We start from the raw sequence: 19,102 nt of genomic DNA on the forward strand, positions 1-19,102 counted from the left end.
TATAATCATACACTGCTGGGGCTCCAGCTATCAGCCCCGCATGGCTGGGGCTCCTGCTGTCATCCCTGCGGCAGGAACCCCAGCCACATACAGATGACAATCGAAGCCCCAGCTGGAAAGAGGAAGCATTTGGGTGGAAATCACAAATTCTGTGTGAAACACATAAAACATTAATTCTGCACAAATTCTGCATTATGTAGTGGGTGCAGATTCCAGCAGGAGAAATATATGTAATTATTTTAGCTTTTCTCATAAACCAATTCCCCCCCAAACTCCCTAAACTTCCTCCAGTTTATCAGTGCCTTTCTGGGTAAACAGGTTTCTAGAACTGAATGCACTGTTCTAGGTGTGGTTGTTCTGGAGCTGAACAATGAAGGACTCTTGTGTCCCTGCACCTTGACATGATGCCTCTACATAGACACCACAACACAGTATTAACCCTACTGCCGCTTTATTGCAGTGTAAATTCTCATCTAGTTTGCTCTTCATTATCATCCCTAGGTCTCTTTCATCACTGATTTCCTGGATTCTATTTCCCATTGAATAGTTGTTTCAGATTATTTTCCTGCTGCTGTCTTGAATTTTTCTAAATTCCATTTCATATGCTAGTTTCTGCCCATATTTCTAATTGCTTTAGGTCCCATTCTCTGCCCTCAGTGGTATTCTGACTCTTTCCTATTAGCATCATCTATGAATTTGTCCTTCTTTCAGATCACTAGTGAAGGTGTTACATAAGACCAGACCTAACCTTCAGTCCCTGTGATATCCCACTATATGCTTTCCCCCAGCTCTCCACAATTTTTCAAATGTAATTGTCAGTGGTATAGTAAGTTTGTATATACCCCTCATGCCCTAAGGTGACTACTATACACCCCAAGATGCATATCTTACACCTTCAAACCCCTACTTTGTTGAGGGACCCTGAGCTGACAGCCACAAGCCCAAAAATGTGTGGCACTGGCTGGGGGACTAGAAGTGATCAAGGTGCATGGGAGAGATATTTATTCATTACAACTTCTGGGCAGGGAGAAGGATGACCAAGGAATTTAAAGTTGCCCTTCCCTGATGAATCACCCCCACTCAAGAGGAGTTGTCCTTGGGGACACAGAAGGATGCAAACTGTAATCTGGCTGGCATGGGTGAATTAAGCCTATGAACTATTCAGCGTTGTTCAAACTTGGCCCCAAATACAGTGAAAAGTCTTGTTAAAGAGCCTAAATACTCCTCCCCTAGACCAGACTGCTTGAAAAAGATGCATGGGAAGAGAGAGAATCGAAGGCCACAAGGTATAAAATTCAATTGACGGAGACAACTAAAAGGGACATATTACAATTAACTTTTTCAACCAGACTTCATTAGCTATTGTTTTGTTTTATTTATATGCTTGTCCAGCAGGAGTCAGTATAACTGATAATATTGTATTCTACAAATCAGTGGTGGATAGTTGAGTCTGATATGTTGGAGTTGTAATAGGTGCTTGGCTGGAATCGAAACACTGCTGGTGAGGAAGAGAGAGGAGATGCCTCTGCTCACAGGTTATTAAGCAGCCAGTCCAGCACTGGCAACCGAACAAAATTTCCCAGGGCCTCACCCAGTTGTTTTTCTTTCTCATACTTCAGCACTGCCTGTATGACTTCCCCCACGCTGTACCCCTTCTCCACTGCTATTGATGACAGTTGTTGAAGCTGTGAAATAAACAGAAGCAAAACACAAGTATGATACACCATAAATGGGTATTTTAAAAGGGAGAAATGAAGGGCGAGGGTGTTAGAGTACTTCTCCTTCACCTACTTCCATTCTACTCTCTTAGGTGTACAAGCCCAGTAATGGCCAGGTGCTGCGGGACGCTGAGCTGTGAGGAATGATTAAAAGAGCCAAGTAGCTGTCTGGCTAGGTCAGTTGTAAATAAGGACAAGATAATTCTCTACAAAATCCAAAAGGGAGAGACTTACTTAGTGTTAAATACCAAGGCATAATAACTAGAAAAAATGGGTTAAGGTTTACAAAGGGAAAATTTAGGCTGAATATCAGAAAAATCTTCATCAGTGGCTACTTTGTTGCAAACCTCCTACTTTCCTAACTAATTTGAGTAGTCCCACTGTCTTGAAAGAGACTAAGCGCATAAGGTGAGCAAGGTTTGGCCCAAAATACAAATGTGTGGGCTGTAGTGCCAAGTGATAACTTAATAGCATTATGGTTCAAGAAAGGCATACATTGTTTCTTGGGCATACATTTCTATCTCTGTAGGAAAAGAATTCGGCACCACTTTGTGTGTCTGTTATTTATTAAAAAGAAAATCAAGTTGTGTACTGGCAGCCAGGGAGAACAGGCATTGTTGGGCCTCAGAAGAAGAAAATGAAATCACTTCTGGCAATGGTTTCTGAGTACCTGGCTGCATTTAAGTCATCCTGGTTCTGATTGATTTTAGTATTCAGAAAAACAAAGGCAACTGAAAATGTGCCATATATTTCGCTTTGAAAAGTGTCTTCTTTTTAGATGTTTAGGGCTTTTCTTCCATACCATTTAGGATAGTATTGATGCTAAACAACATATCCAAAATACCAGGTTTGGTCAGAACCTGCTGTGGACATCGGCATAGAACCATTACCATCTGGCATAGAAGCAATTTTTTAAAATTTATAAATGTGTAATTATACAGCTGACTACAGTTAAATACCTGGAGGCACTTTCAGAGAAAAATGTTTTCTTTTAATCATTTTTAAAATTAAAACATTGAAGGGAGTGGGGAGAAAATCAAATGCCAGAAAGCAAGGTTGATACATAGACAGTTTCCAATGAAACATGACTGGAAAATCATAGTCAAGGTGGAAGGCTATTATTCCACCATGCTGAGGTATCAGAGCACATATGGCATTTAAGAACACCCACTGTTTGAAGAGCACAAGGCAGAATGGAGCAGAATTTGGGAAGTAAATGTTAGGACTTGTGTATTCATATTCATTCACTCAGAATTTCTTCTATATCTTTAGCCAGTTCATAGTGAGTATGGGTGTGGTTTAGTGTCCACTGATGTCCATGGAAATTCTCTCATTGATCTCAATTGTTTTCGGATCAGGCCCTAGGTTTTCAAGACTTGGAAAGATTTAGATCTGCATCTGAGCTTTGTGGCTATGTACTCTCTCTTCTACAAAATAAAAAAATTCAAAAACATTCCAATCCTAGGTTTTTTACTCAGATTATAGAAATACAAGCTGAAAGACTTAGCATTGTTAACCTCAGTGCCAGCTTGCTCCCAGTAATCAATTATCCAGCCTTTCGTCCGTGTAGTTTTAAATGTCCCTAGCAATAAGCTTCCAACACTTCTATTGAGAGACTATTCCACAATTTAATTAGACTTGTCTGTCAGCAAATGCTGTATTTTCTTTTTCTTAATTTCATCTATTTATGTGTATTTACACCCCTTGAAAAAAGGGGTCACTTACCCACAACAACTCCTTTTCTCTTACTGTATGGCCTCCTCAGAGCCACAATGCAGGAGTCAAATGCCTAGACATGCAACCATGGAACTATATTTGAGCAGTAGCTGGCAGTTAGGGAGGGTGCACAATTCCCCCACTTCCAACAGTCCACAGAACAAGGTCATACATATCCCATCCTTTCTAACCATCCTTCAGTTCTTGCCTACATCCAGAAGCCCTATTTGTAGGTGGGTTCTGTAACAACACATATTAAGAGTGGGGAAGGGAGGACAGTGTGGCTATATGGAGCCAATACATTCAGAGAACAAAAATTACTATTGGTAAATAACTGGCTTTTCTCCTTCATGACACTGCTTGCACAAAGCCCCACTGCAAGAAATTAGGAGGCAGGTTGTTGATAGCAAAAAAAAAATATACCTGGAACCAGCTAAGAGAATGGCCCCCAGGAGGAAGACTCTGGAGATCTGTGGTTGGCGGCCCATACCCCGGTTGGGGTGACGGGCATGAATGAATTAATGATGATGATCTCCCTGAGGAGGTGGACTGTGGAACACTATTAGCTGAACATTAAATGAGCACCGATCTTCCAAAACCAGCATCTGCTCTTGATGTGGTGTTGAGAGAAAAGTGATTCACAACCGTGTGAACCAAACTCCATGTAGCAGTCCTATTAATTTCAGACAAGGGCATATTGTTATACATGCTATTGAAGCCGCTATCCCCTACCTGATAAAACTCTGAGATGTTCCAGCACAGGGATATTAGGTAGTCTATAGCATGACTTGATTCATCTGGAGGCATGATGTCTTAGCAATTTAGCCAACTTTTCGGTCAAGATAGCTTGATCTGTAGAATTTTCTCCAAAGGCTAAATATATGTTCAACATTCTAAATAACTTAGGCCTGCTCATGTCCAGATGACATCACCTAGCAAATATCAGACAAGCCACTGACGGTTTATGTGATCACTTGTGATGATCAACATGTTTGGCTATTGTGGGGGGTTCTTATATTTGCCAGTTGTAGAGCAGATGAAGAAATTTCATTCTGGATTAACTGTTCCCAAGGGTTGCCCCCTGTCTCAATAGAGAGAACAAAAATCCCCTTTGTTTGTCCAGGTACTACATCATAAACAGAATGTATGAGAGAATCTGCACTGGCAGTCCTTTGATCTGTAGGAGACAGGATTTGAGAGCTGTCCTGATGGCTTTGAACTCTAGCAAGTTTATGGGGAGTTTTGCCTCCCAAGATCTTCAAAGCAATGAACAAACATTTTGAATGTGCTCCCAAACCCAGGTTTGAGTCATCTGTGCCTATCATTGTCTTCTGTCAGTCTGATCCTCAGATATTCTCTGGCAATGTCCACTAAAGTAGAATGTCTTTCACCTGCTAAGTGGGGAAACATTATCATGTTCCATTTGTAAATGCTTGATTGGTTCATCCACAACCCTGCCTAGGAGATGACTAAGGTGCTGGATTCCATCAGGTTTAACACTAAATCTTCTAACCTACATTTGGTTAGACTGACTGCCTGGATGAGCTCTATGAACTGTCCTGGGGATAGGCAAGCTAGAGCCTTGGTAGAATTGAAGGTAGCCTCTCTGAAGGCTGGAATTTAAACTGAGACCAATGCAGATTTTTCTTTAGTTACTCTCAGATCAAGATACTTGATACTACATAAACCCAGCCTTGTCCCAAGACCTGCAGGGAGCAAGAAGGGATGAGAATATCTCCAGGCAGAGGGAAGAAATGTCTGTTTGGATTTTATTTTGGAAATATAACCACAGGGAGGAAAAGTTAGTTCACGCTGAACTTTGCCACAAGATTGTCTGTGGAGAGGTCTTTGCTACCTGAAGAAAGACCGGGGGGAAAAAAGCCCAAGGAGGGAGAATGTTGGTTTGTTATAAAAGGAACTCTGGAGATGTGACCTTTTTATTAATTTGGCCTGCCACTTTCCCCAGCAGGGCTAGAGTGCCTTTTGGCCTCAATACAGCGACTGAGTCAGGGTAGCAGGCTGCCAGCACTGAAGAACGTAAGCAGCTGGCAGAAATTGACATTTCCAGCAACTTTCCTTGGAGTGGATCAAATCGATTAAGCCAAATAAGGGGAATAATTTTAAAATTGTAATTTAAAAGCTGAACAGTGGTACATCAGAGATACTATTGGATGTGTTTGAAGTCTTGTGTTTTTGGGGACTGTGTGTTTTTAGCTAGAGGGACACAAAAAGGGTGAGACTGTCAGGGCAAAACTGAAAGAAATGCTTCTTCTGACAAAGTCAGAATATTTCTTAAAATATATAGAAAATTCAGTTAGTCTAGTAAGAATTGGCATGTAACATTTGGAAACTAAATTCAATTATTAAAGTGTGAAATGGAGGATATTTTTTCTTGCTTTAAATGAAAATATATAAATCTAAATAAAGCTTTAACTAGCTACCAATGCCTTTGTAATACTAACAAATTGGAAGAAATATGGAGGGAAATAACAAATGACTAGGGGAATGGAGAGATTGATTTATGAGGACAGACTGAAAAAAACCCTATTTACTAATACCCTGGCTAAGTAACAGTTCTGAGGGGACTTGATTAAAGTCCTCAAATATTTGAAGGGTGCAAATACCAAGGAGCGAGAAGAATTATTTAAGATAATACAAAGAGGTAAAACTTAGTAGAGCTATGACATTAAAGTGGCACTGTCAACTCAAAATTGACCCATAATTTAGATTTTGTAAAGACAGACCTATAAAACCTAAGACCAATATGAATGTTTCCATTTCTTTGTTCTTAAACTTCCTATGTATATAGAGCAAACTGCAGCAACCTGAAAGTGAAATCTACTATAAATAACACTAAAACTGATTTTCGTTGTCCAAGATGAGAGTAGGGTGGCCACTGCCGCATCCCCAGAATATCGGACATTCCAGTACTTCTGGGAACTTTTTCACTATTAATAACCTAAGGTTAGTAATTTAGGGAAACAAATTTGATTGTCCACAATATGTAACTTTTAAATTGACAAGTGTCCCTTTATAATAAATAATAATAATTAATTATCTACTCTTATATAGCACTTTTCATCAGTGGATCTCAAGGTGCTTTACAAAGGAGGTTAGTTTCATAAAATGTATCATAAAATGGAATATCATGAAAAAGTTCTTAATTGTATTAATCTGTGGAACTAAGGGAAGTGGTGGAAGTCAAATCACTTGGGTCATGTAAAACTAGACTGAAAGTAGTGGAGAGTGCACCATACAGAACAATTCTTCACTGGCAGGGGGATGGAGTAGATGACATAATAGCTTTTTCCACCTCTAATGTTTATGATGGTGTTACTTTATAAAGGCAATAGCACCATCAATAACATTTTGAGTACTATTTTAGTAAGAGAAAAGGCCAGAAATTCAGTTTTCCTTAGAACAAAAGCTTTATACCACGAGATAGTAAAACATTGAAGAAAGAACTTAAATCCCACCAGGGTCTAAAGTTCCTGCCCATTACCTAATTACGTCATTGCTTACCTTATTCAGAAACTCATCATCCTCATCCAAGAAATACAATACAGGCACATTTGTCTGAGAGGCTGCTACCCACTGGAGGAGTGCTTGGAGCTGTTTGTTATGTAAGCTCTCGGAAGGATTCTGATTCATCACTACCACTTTGCGACCGGATGCACTGTCTTCACCTGATCCAAGCCCAGCCTCAGCAGTTCCTGTGCACTTGGAATCCATAGATCCTGTGCCATCTTCCCTGTCCCCTATCTCTGCTAGAGCAGACTCTGGGTTGCTGTATTTGGCTATCATAAGACACAACTTTGTCACTGTATCCACCAAACTGTCAATAAATTGCCCACTGCCCCCCTCTTTTCCACTTATGTCAAACTGATCAGTAATCATTTTTGTCAGTCCAGATATAGCCTCTTCACAGGACTGTTCAACTTCTGAAAGGGCATGTCCCTCAGAGGTTTTGCCAAGATTCCTGTTTGTTTCATCCATCATGGAATTTCCTTGTTGGCCTTCTATTTTGCAACCAGTCTCATTTATTAATTTTCGGATGAGCATTAATATGACACTGGACATGTCATTTTCAGGGTTCTGCTTTTGAAGTTCTGACTTCTGGGAACCTGATTCATCACTTTGTTTTGATGGATCCTGATCTTTTGCTGAAGATGGCCTGAAACTACTGCAACCACCTTTTTCATGGGATTCATGCGAGAGGAATCCAAATGAAGTGGTACCTGCTTTGTTAGTTTTGCCCCCTTCAGCTGTGCCCTTGCCTGCATTCTCCTGTTGGATTAGATGATACTGTATCAACAATAGTGCAGTCACAATCAGATCTTTTGCCCATGCATCTCCAGAGATTTTGGTCATGTTCTGAATTTCTGAACTCCAGTGTGGATTTTCTGGAGGTTTAGGTTCAGCTTCCCTTGCTGAAGGCTGAGACTTTGAGCATTTGTTGCATTTTTGTTGGTTTTGATGCCATAGAGTAAGCCCGTGCTTAATTATGTGGTTACCTACTGTTTCTGCACAGGTCATTTCTTTTTCTTTCTCTTTGGTAACTGTTTCAGTTTTTGTTGCTGAAAACCTCAAGTTCTGAGCCTTTGCATCTGCTGCTCGTGAGCCTGTCTTCACAGATGCATACGCAAGGCTTTGAGACTGGGATTTATCTCCTGCTGGTTTTTGCACTATTAAGGTAGTATGTAAACGATTTAGCATTGCTTGTACTATTTCTGCAGCCTTATGACTTCCTTGACTGAATAGGCTCCGCTTCACTGCCGAAACAAAATCTGAGTCAGTCATGAGTGTCCCTGTGACATTGTGTAAATTTTTCATACAGGAGTCTATTAAGTCTGAAACTACCTCCTTGGAGTGCTTTAGTATCACCTTTTTCAGCACCACACAAGCTATGCTTGAGTCATTCACTTCAACTTTCATGGTCTTCATAACTGAGACCATCATATCTGAAACCACGTTATTGGCATAAACCAGAATCCCTTTGCTTAAAGTATTCGTAAATTCATCTGGGCCAAAGCGTTTTTTATGATGGCATGTTCTGTTGTCACTGTGTGCTGACCTTCTTTCATGACTCTGCTCACGTCTGGTTGAAGATTGTTCGTCTACTTCTTTATAAAAAAATGTTTTCTTCTTGGAAGATGGATTCCCTTCATATTTGGTTTCCTTCATATTAATATGAGTTGTATTCTCTGATGGATTATTTTTGCCTTCATCTGTGCCCACTCCACTAGACTTGTGACCTGGTTCCCCAAGAGAGGCAAAAAGTGACTTGTGTATACACTTATCAGTGCCATCTGTCTTGTCATTAATCTCTTTACGTGCCATTGCAATGACAAGGTTAGAGAGTCTGTTAACATAAAAAGAGACTTCATCCACACCTTGCTTGGTATCTGCAGAAGTTAGCTGACTCTCTATGTCCTTTGGTTCCTTTTGACTCGAGGTGGATTTCATCTCCATATGAAAATCGGGTGACCCACTGTTGGATCTAACATCCATGCTAAACTGCTCATCATAGACACTGAAACCACCTGGTGAGGGTGCATTGCGCATTTGGATGCTCTGCCCACCTATTGATGGTTCCCTTGAGTTCTCACAAGTCTTTTGTTTACTGGTAGACTTCAGCACATCCTGGATTCCAAGTGCACATCTTTCGAGATCTTTTCGGAGCCAGGTCAAGACTTTGAGGGGATCGGATGCAGCTTGTTTGAAAAATTTTGCTGAATCGGTCTAAGGATTGAAACAAATCACAAATTTACAATGGTTTATTTCCCCAATATTCATATTCCCTTGGTACAAAGACCTTGCTCAGTCCAAGGCAGTCTATAAAAACCTAATTCAACTCTCATCAGCCTTGCCTATGCCAGAAAAATCAATACTTATATTTTAGCAACTGCCAGCAGTGTTGCAGCTCAACCTGTGGTAGAACCAACATAAGTGCTAGAGAGCAGACATGATGACATTTTTACTAGCCTGGTATGAAACCCTGTTCTATACTGATGGCTTAGCACTAATGCAGCTGCAACATGGACACTAACTCTTCTTGTGTAGATGCACCCATTGATGTGAATAGTAAGACTCTCACTGACTTCAGTGAAAGTTGGATCAGGTTCTACACTAGTATGTAGTCTGGCCTCTTTCTTCTGTATGGGTTACATAGTAAAGAAAAATGTAAATGACAAGGACTAATGAATGGATGTAAAAACTGGATGTTTTAACAACTGTGGAGAGAGAAGCAAAAAAAAAGATACATCTGAGTTTAATCTCTTGTGAATGAACAAATCAAGGATCCAAATGTCATGTCTGGGGATTTGTCCTGCTTTGAGCAGGGGGTTGGACTAGATGACCTCCTGAGATCCCTTCCAACCCTGATATTCAGTGATTTTTTTGGGGGGAGAGGGATAGCTCAGTGGTTTGAACATTGACCTGCTAAACCCAGGATTGTGAGTTTAATCCTTGAGGGGGGTATTTAGGGATCTGGGGCAAAATCAGTACTTGGTCCTGCTATTGAAGGCAGGGGGCTGGACTCAATGACATTTTAGGGTCCCTTCCAGTTATATGAGATAGGTATATCTCCATATATTATTATTATGTATCATTCACTTGATTCTCCAAGAAATACATTGCCTTTTAAAGATCAGAGACTGCTCTTTGCTTTACCCTTCCAGCACTGAGGATGAGTTTACTTGTTGTCTGAGAACAGCAACAAAGGAATGACATTTAGCAAATTTAATCTTATTTCCTCTGTCCCTCTGACATGTACTTGCTTTGTGTGTGTATCTGACGTCATCTTCTTTTACCTCGCTCACTCTCATGAAAAGGATCTACTATTGCCAGTTAGAGACCAGTATTTGTGAAGCTGAAGGGCTAGTGTTCTCATCACAACTCCGCCAGCGTTGGTGTCATTTATCTAGTAGCTGTTCACAGCACAGAGGCTGTTTAACTACTTTTTCCCTCCTAAAGCACTTTGATGGAGAGGAATGGAACAATCACAGCCATAATGAATAGCCAGGGAACTATCCCATTAGACCATCTGGATATCCCCTCAGCTTCAAAGGGAGGAGCTTGATGTGGACCTGATAGTTTCCCCCCATAGAGAATGAAAGAAATATATAGCAGCTTTACTCTTGTTGCTGTTCAATTTAAAATAATAAAATAATAATAATAATAATAATAATATTAAATAATAATAGATTAATAGTTGATCATTAATAATGTCCAGTCATTTTAACATGCTTAAATCTCTAGTAATTATGACAACCGGATGGGGGAAATGATGGTTTAATTAATGTATCTGCCTCAAGACTGCAGCTGTTCCATTGTGCGTGCATTCTACATTTGTCATCACTGATGTGACTCACTATGTCTAGAAGATATATGACTAACTCTCATCTCATCCTTGTATTATAGCAAAAGGACATCTCTTTGGGATGCATAATTTTATCTGACTGCATGATTGGGTGGAAGAAGGAATATAATGCTTAGACCCAATAAACCCCTGAAGCCTGGACAACAGCAGACTTGGACAACAGCCCCACAATATCGCCTACACAAAAGAACTCCAGAGTGTCAGTCCAAGATACAACCTCAGCTACACCAGGACCAAGAGGCCTACACTACTATAGAGGGAGACACAGAGAGGTGAACAGATAGCAATATCACAAACTGAAACCTGCTAAACCTATTGGCATTACAGAGAACTTTACAAACCGTTGCCAGTTTCACACCGCTCTTTACTGCCATCATTATCTGGGAGTCAGATAAAGCCAAAACTTTCATCAAAACTCAGTGTGCATAACTACATTAATCTGAATTCACAGAAAGTGGTATGAACCCAGGCAAACTAAAACCAACAAGAATCTCACAGCTTCAGTCAGGATTCTTGAGTTCTGTTTCTGAATGTTGCCACTGGCTCTGTGTCAGTCCAATTCTGCCAAACTTACCCAAACTGAAGTATACTTTATTTTGTAAGAGATTCCACACCCAGGAAAGGCAGTTCCTAAGTCATACTGGTGTGAATCCAGAGTAACTGATAAATTCAGTGGATTTAGTCTGGACTCACACAGATATGGTTGAAGGCAGAATCTGGCCCATTGACTCTGGTGGAGTTACTTTGGATGTGTTCCAGTGTAAAAGAGCACAATTTAGCCCTAAATAATATTTATATGTATCTTTCACTTTATACACTGCATCTATCAACAACTCTCTCAGTATCTTTATTTTAAGAACAACTACCATAATCAAATTCACATAATTTGAAGATGGTACATACCTCTTATCTTATCCATAATCTTTACCATACTTTAGCAAGCTAAAACACATTGTTGGTATTTCTAATAACAGGTGCTCGTGATGTCACGACATTCTGGGTACAAGAGCTGGATAAACAAATCACAACTAATAACTTATTTGACAAATGTATTAAACAAATCTATGGTTCTGGTCAGAAATACTGCTTTTGGGGAACTTCTGTATGAACAAACTTTTCTTGCATGAATGTTTGTAAAACGCTAATAAAAAGGTAGGTGAACAAAGTTAAAAATAAATTCTTGTTTGATCTCAGCACAACATTTGTGAATAAATTTTCTCACTATTCACCCAGAGCGAGAGAGTGTCGTCATACCCTATGTTTTCTTTAGTACATGATCTATAACCAAATTTATCATCAAGATGATTAATTATGAACATTCAGCAACCGACTTTTCATTGAGATTAAACCAACATCAGCCGTATAGCCAACACTTAAGGCACAGTATTGAGAGATGCATAACAGCTCTCTGAATTTGGCCCCTAGCATCAACCTAGGTATTCCTGGCTTGTGCCAAAGATTACATTATACAATACTGCTAGATAGAATTGGTTGTAAATTTTTGGATAATTTGGTTTTCACTGGAAAATGCAGATTTGTCAAAACTGAAACTTTTCATAGGAATGTACCAGTTTTGACAAAACTTGCCTTGGGAAAAGTTTTGCAGGTCCAGGGTGGAGTTTCTGGTTGAAACCACAGTAAGATATAGAGATATAGAAACATGACAGAGGAGGGATTTTTACCTGTCTCTCCCACAACCCAGATGCGTGCCTTAACAACCAGACTACTCTGAGGTCCCACTCCTGTGGTCTGTTTTTTCATGAAAAACTTCAAAAAGTCTCAGGTTTTGTCCCAATGTGGAACAGGAACATTTTCAAAGTCTCAAAATTTTTTCACAGGACAGGAAAATCATCCCCACCACCCTCACCTGCTCTGCTAGTGAAACCTTAATTGGCCTAAGAAAAAACATGCAATATTTTACTTTGGAAGATAAGGTAATGTCTATACCAAATGAAAAATTTCTAGATGCCGTTTTCCTGAATGGTAACTTTACATTATTTACAATATATGGAGCTGAACACTGATTCCTCTCATTTGGAGAGTAAATCTCTTACTGTAAGGGACCAGTAACTACCATATATGAGAGACAAAGACCATATATGAGAGACAAAGACCTTGCTACTTCCAAGGTATGTCCGTTAGCATGGGGCGGGCTTTTGCCCGCCCCGTTTCCCAGAAACCCAATAGATACTTCCAAGGTATGAAACATATAGAATAAAACCATTCAAATGAATCCAAACTTGTAATATAACAGTGCAAACATCTGGCATTTTTGATGACATGACTGAAAATCTAATTGCAATGCAGAATGCCTTGTTTACTAACAAATTCATTGGGGAAAACATTTACCTTTCTTTAATATATCCACATAGAGACAAATCACTTTTCATGCTCTGTATGGTATATTTTTTGGTTATTTTTCCAGACTGTTCTTTTTATGAAAATAGATTTATAAAATAATTTAAAAAAAACAACGCATTTCTTACTGTCCAATTCTGTTCTTCTTCACCTCCTGGAGTATAGCGATCCACTTTACAGAGTCCACTTTGGCTCTGTAACCAGTCAATGTTGTCAGTCATCTGTGATGAAGTAGAAAGAAAACCAAAATCAGAGGCACGGATATGAAAGGTGAAGGAATGTGGACAATGCTGGGGACAATCAGTGATGATTTACAGTAGAGATATCCAAAATGCGGTCTCTTGATACCACATTATCCTTCACCACTCCAGAGATAATCTCAGACCAGTACCCTACCGCAGAGGTGCTTGAACAATTTGTATAGTGGGGGTGCTGAGAGCAATTGAACCAAACTGTAAACCCTGTATATAATGGAAACCACTTCAAGCTAGAGGGTGCTGCAGCACCCATCGCACCTCTAGTTCCAGCACCTATGCCCTACCATGCAGTAGAAGATAATGCTAGCAATAAACTGAAAGAAAAACAAAGACAATTCTTTGCCCACACTAAATTCTTTTAGCTATAGAAACTTTAGGAGTTACTTGACATTTCATAAAATACATTTTCGGATAGAAATCAAAATGTCAAGATAGCAATGTCCCTTTAAGCACAATTTTGCAGCGGGGAATGCAGGTATGGCACAATGGATTTTGACAGGCATTGAGAGTTATATACTATAATTAGGATTTTCAAAGGCAATTCAGTGAGAGTTGGGCACCTAACTCTGTTAGGTTTTTTTAAAAACCCCAGCCTGACAAAGGATACAATTGCCAGAAAACAGAACCATGATTGTGTAAGGGAAGACTGCAAATTTTGAAAATCCAGACAATTGAATATATTACACAAATGCTCACAAAGAGCAGAAAGAACTAATCTAATCCTTGTCTTCAAGACACTTCTCCCAACATTTTCAGAGCTGAGTTTTAATGAAAATAAGGTTCAAACAGAATGAATGAACTCACCGTTTTCTAGGACACGTTCTGAGACCCAAGGAAAGTCTCTGAAAAATTGTGATTTGTCCTCACAATTTCTGAGAATTGCTCCCATAGGCAGCCATATAAAATCAGAACCTATAAAGGGCGAAGAAAAATATCTGATTTTGAGACATCTTTGTAAGGTGGCAGCATCAACTTCCTGTTTTCCATCCAGCCTGCAAAACGCTTTGTGACTAGAAATATCACCATATACTTGAGAACATTAAAAACCACATATAGCAGTAGTGTCAGCTATTTAAAGGCAATTGGATGCCAGAAATAAAATCTGAGGAGTGGGGGGAATAGAAAGAAAATTAAACATTTCAGGACTAAACTCTCTAACCTTTCAAATACTGTTTATGCTGCAGTGAAAAAACAAAACAAAACAAAACAAAACAGCAACAAGTAGCAAGGCTGGAAAAACTGCAGAATAATACAGTAATGGTTCAGATGTAAATAATAATTAATTGGGTATGGTCAAGGTCCCATGTACTCTGTAGCTGTGGACTTGCTGCAGCCTTATGCTCCAGAGTTCTAACCCTTATGCTTGTGAAGACAGCTTTCTGATTTGAACAGCATGTACAGTGGCACAGCCATATCCTTCTACAGTGTGAGTCTCCACACATCCTGAAACCACAGTTCTGTTAATCTGGAAATCTAATTATGCAAAGTTCACTATCACGTTGTTCACTATTACATTGCTGATCATTTTCACATCCAACTAATATGCTTATTTCAAACATTAACTTGCCTCCAACACCTTGTCAGCTGCCTAAAGCTTCAAATGCCTCCTATCCAATTTCCAAAACTTCCCGCTTACCCCTGAACTTTTTTAAGGGCTCGTCCTGACGAACAGTTAGCATGCAGCAAACTGGGGTGTAAATCTACATTGCTGTGCACTCACTGTCTGTATGGACCCTGCTGCTGTGCACTAAAAGTGTGATAGGATCTACTCTGCTTTGAAACAGAGGGACATCAATGTGCAAGGGGAAACTTTTAGTATGTGGTAGCAGGGTCCACATGGACAGTTAGTGTGTGGAAGGCTTTTGCACTCTAGATTTACACTTCAGCTTCCCATGCAGTATTTGTTTAGACAAGCCCTCTAGTGGTTTCCACTTTCAATACAAAATTCTGCATCACAGTAAAAATTATGAGGAAACAAAATAAATTAAATATCAAATTAACACAAAGGCAGTGTATTGTTGGTATTATTCATTATGGCTTGGAAGGATTTAGGCTCATAACTCCCTTAGGCCCTTGTCTTGCAAAGACTTAAGCACGTGCTTAACTTTACATGCTGGGAGTAGTCCGGCTGACTTCAATGGGTGTAGTCACAGTGTGTAAAATTAAGCATATGTGTAAATTCCCTTGGAACATCCCATTCTATCGTATTTCATTCAATAAACCAAATACATTCAAGGAATCTGAAGATGCCACAGAATTTCCAGTCTGCTGCATTAGAGTGCTACGGAATTTAGGTCAAGCTTGATACAGAGTACATAGAGATGTGGTTATGGGTTTTGGTTAAAAATTATACTGCTCTCTGAATATGTTGTGTCTAGTACTACTACAAGTACCACTTGAGATTAATATAGCTGAAAGATTAGAGAAAGAAGAAGCTTGATTATTTCCATTTATTTATTTTGTGCATTTGATGGACTTTGTTTATCATCTGTTTCACTATTTTCCCCTTATAGTCAATTTGTTTGGATCATTCATGTGGCAACAGGTGGGAGAAAACATTTAAAATTTTAGGAAAATATGATTACAAAACCACAAAAATTATCAGGGAGACTCAGGTGTAGATCTAATTTTTTTAGATGACTACATTTCAAAATGACTATGTGCCGTACTGCAGAAAAGAATGGGCTTGATTCACTAATTTGTACTGGAGAAGCCTAGGCCATGGGCAGAAAGGCTGCCGTGGCTGAGGGAAAAGGAAATAGGCAAATAGCAATGCAAGCTGCCTGCAACCCCCATTCTACTGGAAAGCCTGGGGCCAGCTGGTGCAAGTGGGCAGTTCCAGCTACAAAGTGGGAACAGGGTACCCAAGAGATGCAGCACTCCTATGGGCTCTGACTATGAATTAGAAGTTTGGCCCTGGCATAACCCTTAAATACGAATGCCTGGCCTATCCAGAAACTGAATTCCACATCAGTTGCAGCAAATTACACCCCTTCATGCCTGTAAGGGACAATCTGCTTGTATTAAGATTCACATAGTATGGATGACAAGAAGAGATGAGTTTTGATAATCATTTATAGCAATGTCTTAGTTAGGTACTGGGAGAGATTTCCTGAGCATGGTGCTGAAACGTATAAGTTATACGTCCTCCTTCCACCAGCCTAGATCCTTGCACCACAGGAAGGGCAGGGATTATTACCGCCTCTGCTTTCCTTGAGGTTTCCACTTAAGGGAGGCAGCAGAGGATGTGCTGATTCATGCTTTGTGTGGAGCTCCAACTAGACTCCTGCCACACCAATGGAAAGGAGTCTGGGCTGATCCGTGCCCCCACCCAACCTCCTCCTGTTGGAATTTCTGCCTCAGGCTCCCTGTGTTTAGGTGTAACACCAGGTTTCATTACAGTAGATTCTAGACTGAATTTAGCTTGAAAACAGTTCTCAGTTTAGTATTTGCCCAACTAAAAGCAGGTCTTTACACTGGTGCTAAAGTAATTTGGTTGAATGGGTCTGACTGTGAGCTGGACACATCTGCTCTTCTCAAAGATTTTTTTTAAGTATGTTATGAGACAGAGAATTTTGTGGGGAAAGCTGAGGCAGAATCAAGTGACAATTTACATTACCACTGTGTCAAGAGAAAAATGAAGCAGGAAGAGATTTCTGCTATTAAAGGGACAATTAGGGAAAAGACATTAAAATTATATAAAGATAAACAATGGTCAACAGATATAAATAACTATAAAAACAGGGGAGATTGTAGAGTTGGGATTTCAGTCCACAAAATATGCTACCTAGGGAAAAAATAGTGACTATTAATAAGTAATACCTCGCTCTTCTATAGCACTTTTCATCAGGAGTTCTCAAAGAGCACTATAAAAGAGGTTTCATTATTTCATTGATAGATGGGGAAACAGAGACAGAGACGTGAAGTGAATTGCTCAAAATTACCTAATGGGCTAGTACCAGAGGGGGGACTAGAAGTCTCCTGAGTGGTAATCTAGCACTCTAGCCACTAGGCAACACTGCCTCCACAGCAATAGCTTTAACTAATTTTTACTATCTGTCACCAAGAGCAATCAATCAAACTTCAGGCAAAACACACTGACAAGTAACCATAGAAGAGAGACATTAAATGCCATCCTGATATGCAGTGGTCTCAACATCTGAAAACTGTCCCCTTGCACTCTCCAATCTAGTGCCCTGGGCGTTTTTAATCTGACACGAGAAGTTTTTAATTTTGGGAAATAATTTAACCTCTCATGTTAGAGAGGTTAATGGACAGCATTCCAATAACTTTATTCTGGTTGCAGGTGTGTGTGTTACAAGGTTGCTTTCTACCCCTGGTACAATATACTCTATCCCAGAGTTCCCCAAACTTTTCCCTGGAGCAGGGCTGCGGCTCTGGGTGGTATGTGGGGGAGGGATGTGAACAGGGGTAAGGGGACTGAGGCTGGGGCACAGCTGGGGCCAGGTCTGGGACCACGCTAGGGGCCGAGTCTGAGGGTGGGATTGGAGCCGCAAGTGGGCTGTGGCAGGGTTTGGCAGCTGGGCCCTGGCCTCACCCCCCGCCCACAGCCAGCGGCCCAGGCTGCAGACGGGTCTGGGAGTGGAGATGAGCTGAAGCTGGGGCTGGGGCCAGGAGCCAGACACGTGGCTGGACTGGAGCAGAGCTGTACGTGCTCAGCACTGTGGGGGCTGGCTCGGGCCCCGCCACTCTCCCCCCAGATGTTCCTCCATGCCCGCCCCCCAACGGGTGCGCCCCCTAGTTTGGGGACGTCTGCTCTATCCTCTTAGCCACTTGCCCAACTTCTCTGAGCTCATTAATAGAGAAATGAGAATTCTTGAAGGTAGAGATTATCTGCTCCCCATCCTGCCACACACTCACAGATGTCAAACTGGGGACAAGGAGAGCCTTGGAAAGATGGGGATGGGAAGACTCAGCAAATAGCTTTAGAACATTTTATTGTTTTTTAAACATTGAGCCATCTGGATCAATTCACAGGGTGATGATATAAAAAAGAAGGAACCTGCAGGGAGTAACTCATGGCCTAATACTTTCCCTCTTACTCAGACTGAGTAATCTGGATTTACTCCACTCTGAGTAGGCCCATAAGAAAGCTCTCTCTAGGTTACTGTTTAATCCTCACATTTAATAATTTGTGGAATAAAAAAACCAGTTGGACTTTCCTACCTCTGCGCCATCAAAGTGGAAGGCCCAAAAGGATTTCAAAGGACACTTTTATCAACTAAGCTGCTAGGATGTTCTTGCAAGACAGTAGCTGTGGTCACCCACTTAACCTCCTCCTGTCAGAATGTAGAGTGACATCACAAGGCTTTCTGGAGACATCAGTGTTTCTATAGAAACGGTAACACCACAAGGAGGAGATCTAGACTAGGTGGGCAAATGGAAAATGAGACATACCATTTATATCTGATCCCCGCTCTTCTGGCATATTAAATAATAATAGAATTTGCAGCTATACTTTCTCCTCCCTTAGGTACAGTAGGAGATGGGGCAGAAATACATGACTGCTGAAGTGTGCGGTTTTTTACCAGATCTTTAGGTGATCAATAACAGTTAGACTTCTTTTTGGTGTTTGGTTTTTATTTTCCTGTTTCAAATACAAGAAGTTCTTTCCCACTCAGCTTTGCTTTCCCCAAACCTTTTAAAATATA

General features: G+C 40.4%; 1 protein-coding gene across 2 annotated transcripts; it reads right to left on the reverse strand.

The window, feature by feature from the left end:
- Positions 1 to 1,394: 1,394 nt before the first annotated feature.
- On the reverse strand, positions 1,395 to 18,762 carry AKAP3 (A-kinase anchoring protein 3). 2 transcript variants are annotated; one of them, XM_039511287.1, is made up of 5 exons: positions 18,618 to 18,762; positions 14,235 to 14,342; positions 13,302 to 13,394; positions 6,957 to 9,176; positions 1,395 to 1,685 (listed from the first exon to the last, which is right to left on the reverse strand). In XM_039511287.1, exons 3-5 carry the CDS (start codon positions 13,392 to 13,394, stop codon positions 1,530 to 1,532), a joined length of 2,469 nt encoding a protein of 822 aa, XP_039367221.1. In that variant the 5' UTR covers positions 14,235 to 14,342; positions 18,618 to 18,762; the 3' UTR covers positions 1,395 to 1,529. The 2 variants fall into 2 exon arrangements, with proteins under 2 accessions (XP_039367221.1, XP_039367302.1); XM_039511368.1 differs by lacking the exon at positions 18,618 to 18,762 and adding an exon at positions 17,253 to 17,271.
- Positions 18,763 to 19,102: the final 340 nt, after the last annotated feature.

This window comes from Mauremys reevesii, linkage group 1, assembly GCF_016161935.1.
Source record: "Mauremys reevesii isolate NIE-2019 linkage group 1, ASM1616193v1, whole genome shotgun sequence".
In the NCBI taxonomy this organism is placed as follows: domain Eukaryota; kingdom Metazoa; phylum Chordata; order Testudines; family Geoemydidae; genus Mauremys; species Mauremys reevesii.